The sequence below is a fragment of the Apis florea genome, unplaced genomic scaffold, assembly GCF_048593485.1.
Source record: "Apis florea isolate Af1SG1 unplaced genomic scaffold, ASM4859348v1 contig_3203_pilon, whole genome shotgun sequence".
Taxonomy (NCBI): Eukaryota; Metazoa; Arthropoda; class Insecta; order Hymenoptera; family Apidae; genus Apis; species Apis florea.
This window is the reverse complement of record NW_028256723.1, coordinates 8,014,171-8,031,263: the sequence shown is the minus strand read 5'-3', so window position 1 is coordinate 8,031,263 and position 17,093 is coordinate 8,014,171. Positions and strand designations below refer to the sequence as shown.

Below are 17,093 nucleotides of genomic sequence, written 5' to 3'. Positions count from 1 at the left end.
AAAATTAATAAAAATAAAATAATCATATATATTTACATAAATATCTTATTATTAAAATGTTTATTGTATTACAACATAAATAATATATAATATACAGTTTTTTTTACAAATTACATTTTTACAATTTTTTTTATAAAGTAATTACAAACTTATATATATATATATTTAAATTATTTAGTTTTTATACTTTTAATCTCGTTTCATTTTCTTTTTGATTATTTTTTACATCTGCTGCATAATGTATAATAAATCTTGCGGATGGATCAGAAATTCCTTTTATCCATCGTGGCATCCAAAAATATGGTACAAAACTTTCAGCTTGTCCTTCATAATATTTCTCAAAAATTTTTCTGAAATGTTAATATGCTTATTAAATACTAATATTAATTTATAAAATATAAAACTATTGCAACAATATATAAATATTACACCTGTAATAAAGAGCTTCTTTTGTTTTTGGAGTACAATGTGGAAATTTTAAATGAGCTTTTTGTAATTCTTCATCTGATATATGAGCATTTACAATATCATATATAACATGAAAAAGCGATTTCTTAATTGATGTTACACCATCACTAAAAGCTTCTTTATGCCTCCATAATATATTTGATGGTAAAAGATTTGTATCATTAAATGCAGATCTCAATAAATATTTTTCAATTCCTCCTACATTGAACAATTTATACTTTAATCTATTAATCTTAATCTTCTTAATTTTTTTTTTTATAACATCATACCTTGAGGTTGTCTAGAAGCAGCATCTAATGATAAATAATAATTTGTGAATTGAATATCTAAAAATGGAACTCGTAATTCTAAACTAAATGCACTAGTTGTTCTATCTGCTCTTAAACCATCATACAAATATATATCTTTTAATAATCGTACAGATTCATTATGAGCTTCTATTGGATTTGGTGCATCCCTAAAATAAATATATCCTTGTGCCAATTCATCAGCACCTTCTCCACTAAATATCACAGTTGTTGTTGTATTTTCTTTGATATATTTTGAGACAAGATACATACTATGAAAATAAAATTAATATTTACTATAATTATTAATTATTATTTATTTATAAAATTTATTATGTTAATTATTATTTATAAAGTTATCATAATTATAAAATACTTCACAGTAAAATATAATTTACCCAATAGAAGCTCGAATTGTAGTAATATCACAAGTCTCTAACTGATAAATAAGTTTGTCTAAAATATCAATTACATCATTTTGAAAAAAGATTATTTCATGATGTTCAGTTCCTATATATTCTGCAACCTAATAAATATCATTATATTTAATTATTAATCAAAATATATCAAAATATAATATAAAACTATTATTTAACCTGTCTAGCTGCAATAATATCTGGACTATCTCCCATACCAATTGCAAAACTTTTTATTTTATATGATAAATTTGCATCTTTTGCATGTCTTACAAGTAAAGCAGCAATTAAACTTGAATCCAAACCTCCTGATAATAAACAACCAATTTCTCTATCAGACATTAATCTTTTTTGAACAGCAGTTGAAAGTAATTTTCTTATATTTCCATGTATATCTGTATTATTCAAACCTGAAATATAATTTATTATATTATTTCATTCATTTAGACTTATAAATACTATATTACATAATAAGTACAGTTTCAACAAACTATTATAAGGAATAAAAGCTTGAAAACAGGGTTTGTCTCCAGGTTGATAATAGTTTACACTTTTTAATAATTTTGTTCTACCATCATTTAAAATTTCATATTCTTCATAATATCCTGGTGGAAATGGTTTTAATGTCCATTTTGAAGTTATATTTTTAATTATTTCTATAAGTCCCTAAATAAAAATTTCAATATTATATGCATTTATTTTATATAAAAATAAATCATTTAATTTGATACCTTGCTTTCTGAACAAATTGCTAATTGTCCATCATCAGAATTTAATTTGAAAAGAGGCCTAATACCATAGGGATCTCTACCTATAAGAATTCTTTTATTTTTAATATCCATTAAACAAAATGCAAAAACTCCATCAAGCATCTTGGTCACATTTTCAATACCAAGATGCACATATAAATGTATTATCACTTCGACATCACATTGAGTAGTATATGTAAATCCATGTTCTAGACCAAGCTGTAAATTTCAATTTATTATATAATAAGTAAAATGATTAAATGAAATTAAAATTATTTTTAAATAAACAATGAGAAATATTACCTTTTTACAATTATAAATTTCACCATTACATAATAAAAATAAATGTGGATATTGATGAAGTCTCATTGGTTGCATACCATAAAGATTATCTATAATTGCTAATCTATGAAATCCAAAATAACTATTCTACAAATGAACAATGTAAAAATTTATTTATATAGTATGATTATATTAATAAAAATATAATTATTTAAAATTTTTTTCATAAAATTATACCTTAATTGTATAATCAAATTCAAGTTTAAATGCTTCTGGACCACGATGTGCTATTTTTTCAAAATTATTGCAAATATTACTTAAAGATGATACATTTAATCCAAAAAGAGCCCAAATTCCACACATTTTACTTATAATATTAGCCTATAAAAAAATTATAAATTATTATTGATTTATTATACATAAGAAGTTAAAATATTTTTTAAATAAATATTAGATTAAAGTATCAAAAACAATAAAGAATACATTACGTTATTACTATTATACTGTATTATACTGTGTGTAAAATTGCAATCGTGAACATCAACAGCAAATGGACACGTGAGCGGTTATTTCACGTACATATATATTGTGCAATATACGATTTCATACAGTTTTCTGATGTAATATTTATGACATTTCGTTATCAATATGCCAATGCACAAAATATAAACTTCAGAATAATTGATGATTTTATTTTTTTATTTTACCTCATTATTATCAAAGATAACAAATCTTATTATTTTAACACATTTTCAATTTTTTAATTTTATCTTTTGTAATTGCAATATAATTTTTCCATAATAGACACAAAATTATTGAAAATATCATAGTAAAAATTTAAGATATTGGAATAAATTTAAAAAAATAAAAATTTTTCTTTATTCTTTATATAGTTAAAAAATTAATTTCACATTACAAATATAAGAAACAGTATAATTAATTTAAATGAAAAATATTACTTTCTTATCTTGTCAAAATGTCTATATTCTTAGTATATTTTAAAATTATTTATTTTAATAAAATTAATTCTAAAATATGTTTATTGTACACATTTGTACTTTAACATATTATATAAAATCTTTTTGATATTAGATAGAATTTTTTTATTTAATTTAATTAAGTAATGTATTAGATAATTAAATTGTTAAACAGTTATCTTCGCCTTATCTTTTTTTTATTTATGGCAAATATTTGTTAAAAAACTATATAATCAAACATGTTCATATATCGTTTGTAGTTAGTGGTGCCCTCTTCCAATGCATCTAAAAATTTGGTAATATGAAGTGGCGATTATATTAAAGACGAGAAAGAGATATGATCGCAATACCTCTTTTCCGTTTATTCTTTTTTTATTTAATTTCTCGATTGTCACAGATTATTTTTCTAATAATATACATATTTGAAATTTGATCAATTCATACTTAATTATAAAAATCATGTTTATATAGAAAACATGATAATTGAATCGTGTGTGTATCAAACGTCCAGATCGTTTATTCAATCAGCTGGTCACTTGTAGAACCGCCTTGAATGTTGGCATACAAGTGCATGGAGCAGTTGGCTCTCGCCAGGGCTCCAAGAAGGATGTGCGATCGGGGGTGTACGCTTCTTGAAACTGCCACCGGTTTCTTGCGTGCCGGCCGCTTCATGGCCTATAACGCGGCACCATAGCCTCGGCTATTTAATAAAATATCCTTATTTCGTGGTTTATTTATCCGTCCGGTGTAAAGAGTGTGATTAACATATTTGCAAAAATGGAATAATCGTTGGCGAAAAAGTTTTTGGTGACGAATCATTTTTCACGGTGGAAACGATATCGAGGATCGTCGACGTTCGTTACTTACCGTGTACTTAATGTAAAGTTTAAGTTTGATGTTAAAACTTGTATTTTCAAGGTTAAAAGCGACGAATATTTTCAAGAAGACGGTGGTGCGTTCGGCATTTTTACGACGCGCTTAGGTTAAGTGTCAACATACCATCATTGAATGACAAGTTCAAAAGGAGACAGATACCTACTTGTCGTCTCAATTATTTCAATGCTTTTCTTACGAATGTTGAACAAGTGCTCGAATTCTATCTTTGAGAAAGAGCAATAAACGTCATTCATTGTGGTGAAGAAACGAGGAGACGAAGCTCGCCATTGCAAGAGGTCAAATCCAATATATTTGTGTGCGCTTTTTGGTGTAACGAAAATTTTTACAAACACAAATCGATTAATACATGGAAGTGTTTTAGAAAAGAAAATTTGTAAATTTTTCAACAGTTTGATGATTATGCGTTATGCGTTCAACAAATGAGAATGATATAAGATGATTTTTCGATAACGTAATACGATGAATTAAATAAAATTTGACAAAATAAATAAAATAAAATAAAATCTGATTTTAATCAGTTATAATATTATTGAATCATTGAATATTGGAATTATGACTTTATTAATTTATATTTATATGCAAAAAACCAAAAGAAAATATATACAACTGAATGACAAAAAAATATGATTGGCATGTATTAACAAATCATAGGGTTTGTTATCAATATCATCTAAAAGTTTACATCATTTTTGTACTTAATGCAAAAACCTAACCTCAATGCAAATAATACAAAGTACTTATCATAGATCGAAATCTGTACTACTTTAATTTTTATCAATGAAATAAACTGGAGAATACATGAAGTTAATTTTTATGGTTTTTAAAATAATAATTGGTACTTAACAATCTTTCGGTCTTGGAAAAGAGAAAACACACTGTGCCATTATCTATTTATCGACAGTGTACAGAGTTTAATGGTGAAAAATTTGTCCAGTGTGTGTATACATAATTCGTGAAACGCTTTTTGATATTAACAATTTCATTGCTACTAGCAAAGCAGCTATTGGGAAAGCACGCAACGATTATTTTCCATAGCAGCAACAAGAACGATTATTACACAAATTAACGACATCGTTGCTAAAAAATTTTAAACAGTACAACGCATCGTATCAAGGTAAATACATATATGTTCAATGGTGTAAAAATAAAATAATTAATTAATACATTTCATTTTATAAAATTTTTTCTTAATTTTTTTTTTTTAATCTTATTTAATCTCTATCTTTAATAATAATTAAATTATATATACTTATTATAATATCAAAGTTCAGTTTAAATTATTTAAAAATAAAACGTAACGTACTTTTATTTTATAACATATTATTCATTTTTTTATGAAATGATTTTGAAGTAAGTAATTGATTTAGTAAAATAGATTATATGTTTTAATGTTTTAATGTCAATTAATTTTTGTAATTCGATAGCCGAATCATTTTTGATACAATTTAGCGATTGAGTCATAATATTAATTAGATGACAAAAATTAGATATGTTTGGAATAAATTTATAATATAAATACTGTATAAATCATGTTTGGCTTTGATATCATGGATTCGAAAATTAGTTATAGTTATTTATTTTATATTTTCATATTTATTCGAACAAATAATGTTTAGATGTATATATATAGTATATATACTATATATATAGTATATATATAGTACTAAGTAAATCAAAATTACGAAATGTTTCATATGAAGCGTATTAGCTCTAATTTTCTATTTTTATTTTTATGAGCTGTTACACATTCAGTTATGTGTAAATGTTTTTGTAATCACTTAGTCGCTCGTTTCGTCGAACATTGCCGTTAGTCAAATTATAATTATCCATGTTAATTACCGTTACATATATAGATAAATCGAAATTTTCGATAAATTTGATACATGCTCTTATAACTTATAAATTTTTATAAATTTTACAACAAAAGTTATATATATATATATATCTAAAAATATATTTATTAAAAAAGAAAGATAATAAAATAAAAAATAAGGGATGAAGATCATTACTGTTTTGTGCAATAAGAATGCTCTTTTATTTAATTTAATTTAAATCTAATAGGAAACGATTTTTAATTGTCAATTGTTTCCATTTATTTTATCCATTCTGGATAAAAACATAAAATATTTTAAATCAAATGAATAAAATGATTTTATTTATGCCTAAAAATTAAGCATAATGAAATAGAATATGATATTAAAGAGAACATGAATATAAATTTATATTTTTCTTATTTTATGAGTAGCATTGTAATATTTTAGAAGTTACACCAATCACTTCTTACAAACTTTTAAATTATACAGCTTAAATTATAAAATTGAATGTAATTGAACTGATATTAAATTAATTTAATTAATTTAATATAATATAGTTTGATAGATGGAAAAAAGTAATAATGATAAAAATTAAACGATTTCAATATATTCATTGTATTTTTCTGATGTAGCATTAAAAATTATCATTTATTTTTATTCATTACAAAATGATAAAATTGTATTTGACAATACAATTGTCAATAAATTAATATTTGAGATCAATTTTTTTTTTTTTAATTACAAAAAGCGAGACTTTTTTTTAAACGGAATTAATAAATTATTTTATAAATAAAAAATAAAAACTCGCCAATAATAATTAATATATTATCTATTAAAAATAAGATAAGTATCTACTAAAAATAAGAATAAGTATTAATTTTTTATAGAAAGCTAAACTATTTAAAAACAACGTTATTTATAACTTAATATTTACGTTATTAAGATAATTACATACGAAAGATTATATACCTAATTAAAACGAATTGACTATATATGAATTATTTTTTAAAAATTTCAATGTTATATTTCATCGATTTTTCATCGATTTTATTTTATATATATTCAAATTTATCTCTAACTGGATAAATAATTTATAATAATTTATAACTTGTAGAATGTAAAAATATACTTGTTCGTTGTTACAGAATTATATTTCTTTATACTTTCAAATTAAGATAACAGATATTTGGGTCGTTTACATTTTGCTCAGTTTTGTGATCCACTTTATTATAGATATGCATAAGATTGTTATACATGATTTATTTCGATATGTTCTTGGTGGGATGTGATTTTTCCCAGATAGATCGGATTTGACTTCGTTCCTAACGTAAATATTACAACTTAGGTTAGTAACGGTTACTTACGTCATCGTTCTATTTTTTAAATATTTATGATATCGTTGGTAGACGTATGTCTATTTTCACAAGCTTAAAACGTTTGATTTGTATGAAATCAATTGTATGAGGAGAGAAAAAAAAAAAACTAGAATTTGTCTGTTTTTGCGACGTAGTAATATTATTATTGATAAATTATTATTTGATAATTATTTAGATACCGCTATCTCACTAATTCTGATCTTCGATAAAAATATTTTCTATCCTATTGTGCATTTATAAGTGCATTTTCAACGAAATTTGAGATAGATATTCAAATTAGATTTAGCTTAAATTAGTTTGAGTTACATTTGGAACAGATTTAGATTTGTATAAGGGTTTGATTAGATTTATTATTTTCTTTAACCCAATCATTTATTTGTAAATTAATTTTGATTTATTTAACCTTGTGAAACATAATCTTTTGTTAATCTGCATGTCAAATGTATCTTTTGAGTATCTTTTAAGACTTCAAGCCAAGGTCAAATCATCCCAAACTAAATAAATCCATTTAATTAGCTAGCCATCACGAGAAAGTCGAATTAAAATAAATAATGCATAACCTAATTAAAATATATGATTCAGTCTTAACCTAATAAGTTTTACGTTTGGATTCTTGGGCTTTAGCATAAAGTCATTCCTTTTTTTTTTTTTTCTATCATAAAGTTTAATTAATATATCTAATTATATCTAATTATGTTTTTCCTAACTAACTAAATTTTATATATTTTTTATCTGATTTTAAATTCAAGTTATATCCATGTTACATTTTGCTGTAGGACGATACGATGAAATGTCTTCTATAAGGATTCTCATGATCCTGAAGTCATGTGTATCTAATCCGATGATTGTGTTATCGTTCGAATTGGATTAGGTAAGGTGTGTACGTTGTCTGTATTTCAGAAATTTAATATAATCTTTGTATAAAGTTCAAGTGATTTTTCGTTCGTCAATATTGGCAATTTGTACATTGCATATGCTATATTTATCACACTCTAATAATAATAATGACATACATCTTTTTTGAGTGAATATTTAATATAGTGATCATATCAGTAATATATTATAATTTCTAAAATTAATTTGTAAATTATAATATAAATTATCATCAACGTATTCTTTTTTTTTTCTTTTTTTTTTAATAATAGTAATAATTTTTTTTTTTTTTTTTTTTGATTTAAAATTAAATTAATTTAATTTCATTTTAATACAATATCGTCGTTTCATAATGTGTTAATAAAACAATTGTGATATTTAAAACATTCGAATATGTTGCATCGAAGATTCTGCGGCTTATTTATTCAAGTTGTACAAATAGAGACCAGTTGTTTTCGATAAATATATTTGTCCATAGATATATAACCGAGTTTACAAGATGAACGAAGATATCTGAAATTCAAATTCGTTCATCTTTCTTCGAGCATTAAAATTTTCCTTATAGCATATAAGTAATAAACTTCTTATCATAAAATATGAGACAAGTTGTTAACTAGTTTCAACTACTTTCAATTACTATTCGTATTTATAGATTCAAATGTTTCCAACAATTTAATAAATCCTTCTGAATATTAGAATAATAATATCTCTTTTTCATCTATTTAATTTACTTAGCGTTCGATTTGAATTTTCCAAGCTTCATAAAATATCAGCAAACTCATCAGAATACATTTAGCTGGCCTCCTGATTACTTCAAACAATGTATATTATTACGAAATGTGCACGAGCACATTATTTCAAGGATGTACATTCCCGTTCAAAAATCAAAAAAAAAATATTCATTATATTTGTCTTAAAGAAAAAATTAATATAAAAATATATGAATAATAAAAAATTTATAATAAATCGATATTAGCTAACCTGATCTAATGATAATCATAAATATTCAATTTATATATCATATTAGAAAGATGCATTTTAATGAAAAAAAAGGCACAATAAAAAATCACAATTTATAACAAGTATTAAAATCTGATTAGAAATAAATGTCGTAAGACATTTAGAAGCCAGGAGTGTACGTACTTAACCTATATTTCTGGCGGAAAGTGTAATTCGGAACGGCTGGTTGTAATTAAGAAGCCTATTGGCAGTATATCAGGGATTACGCCGGAAGCAAACACGTATCCATGCGCAACAGTACGATTAATTGCAAGGTCGGATAGGCATAGTGGTTAATTAGCCGGTATTTTTACGGAAGAAAGATGAATGTCACCTCTGATGGATAATGCGCGTGACACTGTGCACGTACTATACAAGAAACGCGATCGTCATATTTCGTGTCGCGTTCAACAGTCAAATTGAATTCGTTTTAATCTTTCATCATCTTATATATCATTCGTCATTCTAGTTTTTTTCCGCTCTTTGTTATCCGCTTTTCATGGAATTATTTATTTGTTTGATCTTCGCGTTGGTTAAACAGCGTTAACCTATATAGTCGTCGGCATTGCTCGATTAATGTTGCTAACCTCAAAATTGGATATTGTGTTTGTCGAATGAATTGCAAATTGTTGGAAACAATTGAGATTTTCCGTATCTAAATCACGAAACGGAATCAAGTTCTGGTAATAAAAGGCATTGCATCTTTGTTTAACGATTCTTTTTCGCGAATATAGAAATCTTTCAATCTTTAGAATACCAACTGAGAAGTTTGAGTTTTCCAAGTATCAATGTATTACAGTAATTTTTTTCATGAAATTTTTGTTCCTTGTTTTTTGATCTTTTCTTTGAACCCATGTAACTTTTTTTTCATATAATGGAAAATCGAGGAATCAAGCAACTTTTGTTTTATTCTTGATAAAAAAAAAAAAAATAACGTCATTTATATAAAATCGAGCATAATGTATCATTATACTTTAATGAAACGATACTTTGTGAAGTTAATAAATAATCGAAACTTTTCAATAATATACTTTAAGTTTAAGCCTCTCGTAAATATGATGATAAAATGCACGAGTGGTTGATTTTTTTTAGTTAATCGTTTCTTTTTTTTTTTTTAAAGAAAAAAAACTCAAATTTTATTATATTATTTTATACTATATTTTATAGTATATTACAAGTTTTATTATACATCATATATGAATTATACAACAAATATTTTATTACTAAAAACTCGATGATTTTCATATTTCCTCAATAAAACAATGCAGATTTCGTCACAGTGATAAATATCTTTTGTAATCTTTTGTAATTGCTTTTGTAACAGCTGAAAATATAAAATTTTCGTGGAAGAAATTTTATTCGACGAATATTGGAAATAAGAAAAAAAATTACAGTTATCTTTTTCTTTTTCGTTTAATATCCTTTATTATTGGATTTTGTATTTTACAATTAAATTTGTTAAATAATTTCTAAAACGGCAAAAATATATTTCACGTTCATAAAAGTGTGTCATTCTAGATATTATGAACGATACGGTAATACGTCATCGCTTACGTTAGGAATGGATTCAATAGTGTATTTTCTATCGAACAGTACGTGATGTATCTAGATGCATGTATATCGCACGCGTTTATTTCATTCCTTATAAATATTCTTTCTATCGGATAATTGCCATGTTATTCATGTTTCGCATTCTTATAAATTAGATTAATAAGCTATTTTACGAGAAGATCGAATGTGACCTTCGATCGATGAAAAAAAGAAAAGTTATGACAATTACAAAACAATACGATATTGCAATTATCTATGACTAATCTGTAATTTATAATTGGTAAAGGAAAATTACCGTTGGCATATGTGAGTGAATCATAGTTCTATTAAAAAAAAAAATTTTACTCGTAACCGAGTTAAATTCAAGTTCAGTCTTGATTTTAAGAAGTTGGTATCTATCGGATATAACCTATTTATTATATTTCAACTACATTAATCGATAGAATTAGCGAATAATAAACATATATAAACGTGTATATATAACATTACAAAAGATTTGTTAAAAAAATCTACTTTTCTAATTACGTTTTCTCTTATCGTGTTCGCGCTGTTATCACTTTCGAATGATATACATTATCGTGGTTGTATTTTTCGAATCAAATTTGTAATTTTATAATTCAATGCAAAAATCAATATTAGAAAATCCTCAATTCACGATACGTAATCTCAACTTCCTTCATCAAAAAAGATGATTTGGCATTCTGCTGCTTATTATATTATTAATTAAAAAATATTTAAATATTTTTTTCTTTTTTGAGAAAGAGAGAGAGAATTTAATTTTTTTATTTACAAATAAAAACATTTTCAATGATTCGATAGCACGTTCGTTATAATTATATATCTTACGATTATTTATAATTATGAAAATTATATTATTGCTAAATTTTTTTATGTATTAAATAATATCTTTAAAATTATATTTATATTTACTAATTTGATACAAAGATATTAAATATTAGTGAACCATTAATCTTTTATATTTTGATAAAATTCAAGTAGTACTTCTAACCTCTAATTTACTAAAATGTTCAGGCATTTATAAAATAGTGTATATATATATATATATAAGTTTGCTTTGTTAAATCCTTTACTATCACCATGTCTTTCTTTTTATTTGGTTGAATATAAATATATATATATATATATAGTCGGCTTATTCTAACGAGAGTAACAAGATCGTCAAAGAAATAATGTATGTCGATTATCTTTCGCCGATGCAGACATTGTGGCGACGGGAATTTACCGACTGGGTCGCCAAGGCGACTTGCCATCATTTGTTGCTCGTAGTGCTTTTCTTTGTTGTAGCGATTCTTGATTGTCATTTGCAAAAACCTTTGGCAACGATTCTTCTCGAGAAATCTAGCATAATCGAGTGTGCAGAGAAAGTCGAACAAATTAATAAGAGTTTTTCGTTTGTTATTCTTTTTCTTTATCGATGTTTAAAGTATGATTAATGTTTTTAATCCTTTGCGCAATGTCGTATAATTTTATAGGTTATATACATCGGAAAGATTGTCATTTTTTTTTTTTTTTCATAGAGAAATAAAGATTTAGAAAGTTAGTGATGAATTTTGAATGTGTAATACCAATTAATAGAAGTTAGTAGATTTTCCAAGGGTAATCTTCGTCCTTATCCTGATTTCATAACTCGTACACCCACTTACGTTCTTTCCCTCTCTCTCAATCATTTTTAGTTTTGCTTTGTATTCTTGCCACGAAGATGCCAAAGATGAAGTCATATACGCATATAAACAAAAGTTCTAAGTAAATCTGTCGTAATTGTTGATTCCTCTAGTTACATTTAGTATACTCAGCTGATTTAAAAATTGTTCCATTGTGACTCATTCGCGAATTTTATCGTTTTTATTTCGAAAAATTCCTATTAATTTTTGCTTATTTCATTCTCTCATATTTAATATTATTTTTTTTTTATTACAGATGTACGATTATTATCGTATCTCTAAACAATTAATTGATATAATTGTAAAATGTAAAATAAATCGATTAATTCAATTAATTCAATTCAATTTTTAAAAGTTAGAAATATTTCACGATAGATAAAATATACCTACATTTCATTTATTATTCTGATCGATGTTAACCATGTTGTTTTCGCGGTGTCAATTACGTTTCACGTGTATCACCGTATACCAATTGAGTTTCAGTATTGTTCTTCTTTTTCTCGAACCGATTAACTCGATGACACGTTTCATTTTTCTTAGTTCGTTTCTATTCATTGAACGCAATATGCGTTATTATCTTTTTCCCCGCATCTCTTTCTTCTTCGGTTGCGAAACAGTTGCAACACGAGCTCTCCGTGTGCGCATTCGTGCATTTTGAGGAGAAACGAGTCACTTTGCGTGGAATTCCTTCTCGGGTCGCGCGTTGTTCACTGGTTTCGACCATAATTGATGCGGAGCACGTGCTTTCAACGTTTGTCACGTGGTCGACCACGGATCGCCATTCTCATACAAGTTTCCCGCGATTCAGTACAACAATCGCATGATTTACCAACGTACGGATTTATCGTTCAGTGGTAACCGCGTGATTAGATATTTATTGAGCGCGTGTTTCTTTATTAATCGGTTTATTCCTTTGACAACTTTTTTTTGCAGAAATATTACGCAATGGATTTCATATTTTTATTATTCTTTCTTAAGATAGATTGTTCGAAATTGAAATATATATGTATGAGATGAGATACAGAAAATAGATATGCAGATAATTTTAAAACGGAATGAAGACACTTAATTATATATATATAAAAAAAAAAAAAAAAAAAAAAATAGCGATAATGCGGCAATTTATTTCTAGAATATTTATGCATAGTCAGTCAAAGATTATCATTGTTTGTCTATCGAAAATTTTTAATTTTTGGAGATTATTAAAAGTTTGTTAAAAGTTGAATCGATAGTCACGTTTATTGTTCTTGAACTTTGAAATTATATTTAACAACTGTTTCAGATTATTTATTATCTATTTTTAATATTTCTTGAAAATTTATTCATTTTCGACAATCAAAATCTTTTGAATATTTTGAAAAGCTATAAAGTTGAAATATAAAAATTTTATTAATTCCACGAACATATCGTCATCATTTATCCAACAAACTCGTTTTAATAAACGAACATATGAATTTTTTTGTTGGACGTTGATATTTTTATAAGATTTAATACGAATTGAAGTTCTTATTATCCTTCGTCTTTATGGGATGGAATATTGGCAATCATCCTGTGTCCTCTGTTAAAATTTGCGTCATAAGCATTCGGTACTTTTCCAGACTCTGGTGCAGAATGGAAAGTTTTCCTCCTTTATTGCTTAGTAATATTCAATGGATCATCGAAACAGCGACCCACGCACACGTATTGAAATCGATACAACGTTTTCGTACATTGTGTCGTATTCGTATTAAAAATTGTGATTACATTTTGATTATAAACAATTTTTTAAAAAAAATTTATCGTACAAATCACGTACAATGCGATCACTTTTATTATTATTTTATTTTTATTATTTTTCAATTATTAACAAATCGGTCGAAATTTGAATTTGAAATTTTTTTTTTTTTTTTCACGAATAACATATCGATCACATTTCATCTTTTCACTTTTCTTTCTCGATAAATTTGTAAAAGTTATTTTTCAAAATTAGAGATAAGCAAAAATCTTTAAATTTTTACAATTCGAAATTTTGAATCATAAAAAGTCGAACGTGAAACTTTCTGAATTTTCCAAGTTTCTCTTCTATCGTTGATATTAAAGATGAAAAAAAAAAAAGAAGGAAGGAAAAAAAGAATGTGATTCGATAATATCCCTGGGATATTAGATAATCAATTTAAACTTTGCCAACGAGACTTAATGAGACACTCACCTGATGACAGTAATACAGTTAACATAAAGATCCCGTGGCTTATTAATGGAACACTTTAATCGTTGGCAAATTGCTTTCGAATCATGCCAAAAAATTCCGTCAGAAATAACTTCTGGTATATCCGCTATAATTCATACACCGTTTGCCAATTGAAGCGAGCAACATCTCTTTTGCGGCATTATGTAAAGGAAAAAGTCGTGATATCGTAATCGTCTGTGACGTGAGGTAGGAAGGATCATCACGTTATCACGATTAATACAACCGTAAATAAAACTATTCCACTATTATTTCAAATTATTATTATCAATATCGAAATTATAAAATTATAAAATATCCACTTTTCGTTTTGAAAAATTGATATTGCGCGTTTTCAAAAAAAAAAAAAAAAAAAAAAAAAAGAACCACATTTATTATCACATTTATCCATTCATCACAAAAGAGATTTCGATCCTGGAAAAAATTCAATTCAAAATGGTAATACTATTTCCATTTAATTACCTCCAGTTTCGCCGCAGTTTCATATTAACTCCATTCTTCCATTCTTAAAATTCAATTCACGCTTATTAACAGGCCAGACGTGATCTGATCTATTAACCAAGATTTCAACAAACTGTTTGTTGAAATCACGGTTGATGGAAAATTACACGATAACGAGAGATATTCAATATAACTATCTTTCTTCATGAGAGAGAGAGAGAGAGAGAGAGAGAGAGAGAGAGACAGCGTTGCGTAAAAATAGACCAATGAAGATGAAGGAATAAACGCGTGTCGCCCTCATCACGTTGCTTAAGGTAGGTCAGAGGTTAGGTGTAATGTGGGCTTAAACATTACTATTAGAGAAACGGGCGACGTCAATGGGCGTCAGCCTTGAATCAGCTGTTTGCTTTCAATGTTGACCGGTATTAATGCAACGCGTGTTCTATAAAACTTGTGTATTCAGTTGTTCGAGCCGTTCCTTCGGTATACATAGAGATACGTTGTCTATATTTATTGTCTATAGATATGTCTACCAACGAATAATAAATGATACTTTAACTTATATATATATATATATCTTCAGAAGAAAAATTATTCAATGATTGACAAGTATATATATATATATATATATGTTGTGTTTATACGTATTTATGAGATACTATCGGAGAGTAGATTTTAGCAAAAACAAACGTAAAAATTGGTATGTAAAATTCTCGGTTAAATCTTATTTATCGAGTTATAAGCATTTTTAAATCCGGTGAAGTATTAGATGAAATAGAATATGATATTGTAACGAGGACAGAACGGTTTTGCTTTTTTTTTTTTTTTTTTGTTTCGTTTAACTTAACAAACTTAAATTCGTTATTAATTTAATAAATAAACCTCAACCGTCATTTTTTTATACCAACTTTTGTTTTGAACTCTAGAATCGACCTTCCAGAGGTGGTAAAACATAACCTGTATACTATTTATAATATTTTATTTATCATACATTATTTATTATACGGAATAGAATTGAAAGAATTTCTATTGTTTCTTTTTCAAAAAAAAAAAAAGAAAGATATTGATTACAAATAAAAAAATTATGAAATTTTTTTATCTTAACCTTACTTTTTTTATTAGTCTATTGGAAAATGGAATCCTTGTAAAATTAATGAGATCGTTTTTATAATAAATGATAATAAATAATATTAGAAAATTGTTTCTAATTGACTCGACAATTCTCTATGACTATATAACATTCTTTCTTATTTTCGACAATTGGCTCGTTTTTCGAGTAAATAAAATCTTCCAATTATTCCGAGCTGCGTACTCGGTCGGTACATTGACCTTTATCGATTTCACTTTCAGAGATACTTCTATATCATGGTAGAACAGAAAGTTAAGGGTCACCGATTCTCCATTGTCTAGATGACTCTTCCTCTCTTAGTTTTCATCCTAGAAAATGGTATTGTGAATCACCCTGTAACGATATCTAGATGTTGGTTCATATTGTATTTTCGTCGATGAGTGTACATTCGCGTGTTTTCACTCGTCATCGGATGAAAGAGATTGGATCGTTAACAGGGGGCTTTAAGAGAGGGGGAAAAGAAAATCGGTTACGTCATACGTGAAACGGTACGGATACTAAAATCGAATCGTAAAATCGAGCAAAATCGTAAATTTTTTTCAATGATATCGATTTGCTTTTATATTCTTCTTAAATATCTCCATTTAACGAGAAGATATTTCATATTAATATCATTATATATTATATTATTCGTATTATCATTTTATTAAAAAAAAAAAGAGTTATTTTAATTTATTTATTTAATTGATATAAAAAGTATTCACGAACACACGATTACGTTCATACATGATTTTAATATGTAATATGATTTTGTAATATTTTATAAGTATACGTAAAACGTAGACGATTCGTAAAAAATATTTTGCAGATATCGTGTAAAAAATAATAAAACAAATTTTAAATCCAAATATCCAATGTAAAATTTCATTGTCTTTTTCGAATTGTATCGATCTTCATTTATTTTTGAGAGCAACTGTACGCGACTCGA

General features: G+C 26.0%; 2 protein-coding genes across 2 annotated transcripts in view; one reads left to right on the top strand and one right to left on the bottom strand.

Moving 5' to 3' along the window:
• Nucleotides 1–27: 27 nt before the first annotated feature.
• Nucleotides 28–3,451, bottom strand: AsnS (asparagine synthetase). The gene is made up of 10 exons (XM_012484771.3): nt 2,691–3,451; nt 2,440–2,583; nt 2,224–2,349; nt 1,903–2,139; nt 1,663–1,837; nt 1,352–1,581; nt 1,154–1,281; nt 738–1,027; nt 432–666; nt 28–350 (listed from the first exon to the last, which is right to left on the bottom strand). The coding sequence occupies exons 2-10, from the start codon at nt 2,563–2,565 to the stop codon at nt 182–184; spliced, it is 1,716 nt and encodes a 571-aa protein (XP_012340225.1). The 5' UTR covers nt 2,566–2,583; nt 2,691–3,451; the 3' UTR covers nt 28–181.
• A 12-nt stretch (nt 3,452–3,463) lies between these two features.
• SNF4Agamma (SNF4/AMP-activated protein kinase gamma subunit) overlaps nt 3,464–17,093 on the top strand; it is a 97,729-nt gene continuing 84,099 nt past the window's right edge. The window contains exon 1 of the mRNA XM_086910943.1: nt 3,464–5,190. The gene's annotated coding sequence lies outside the window, so the exon portion shown is untranslated. The remainder of the gene's footprint in view (nt 5,191–17,093) is intronic.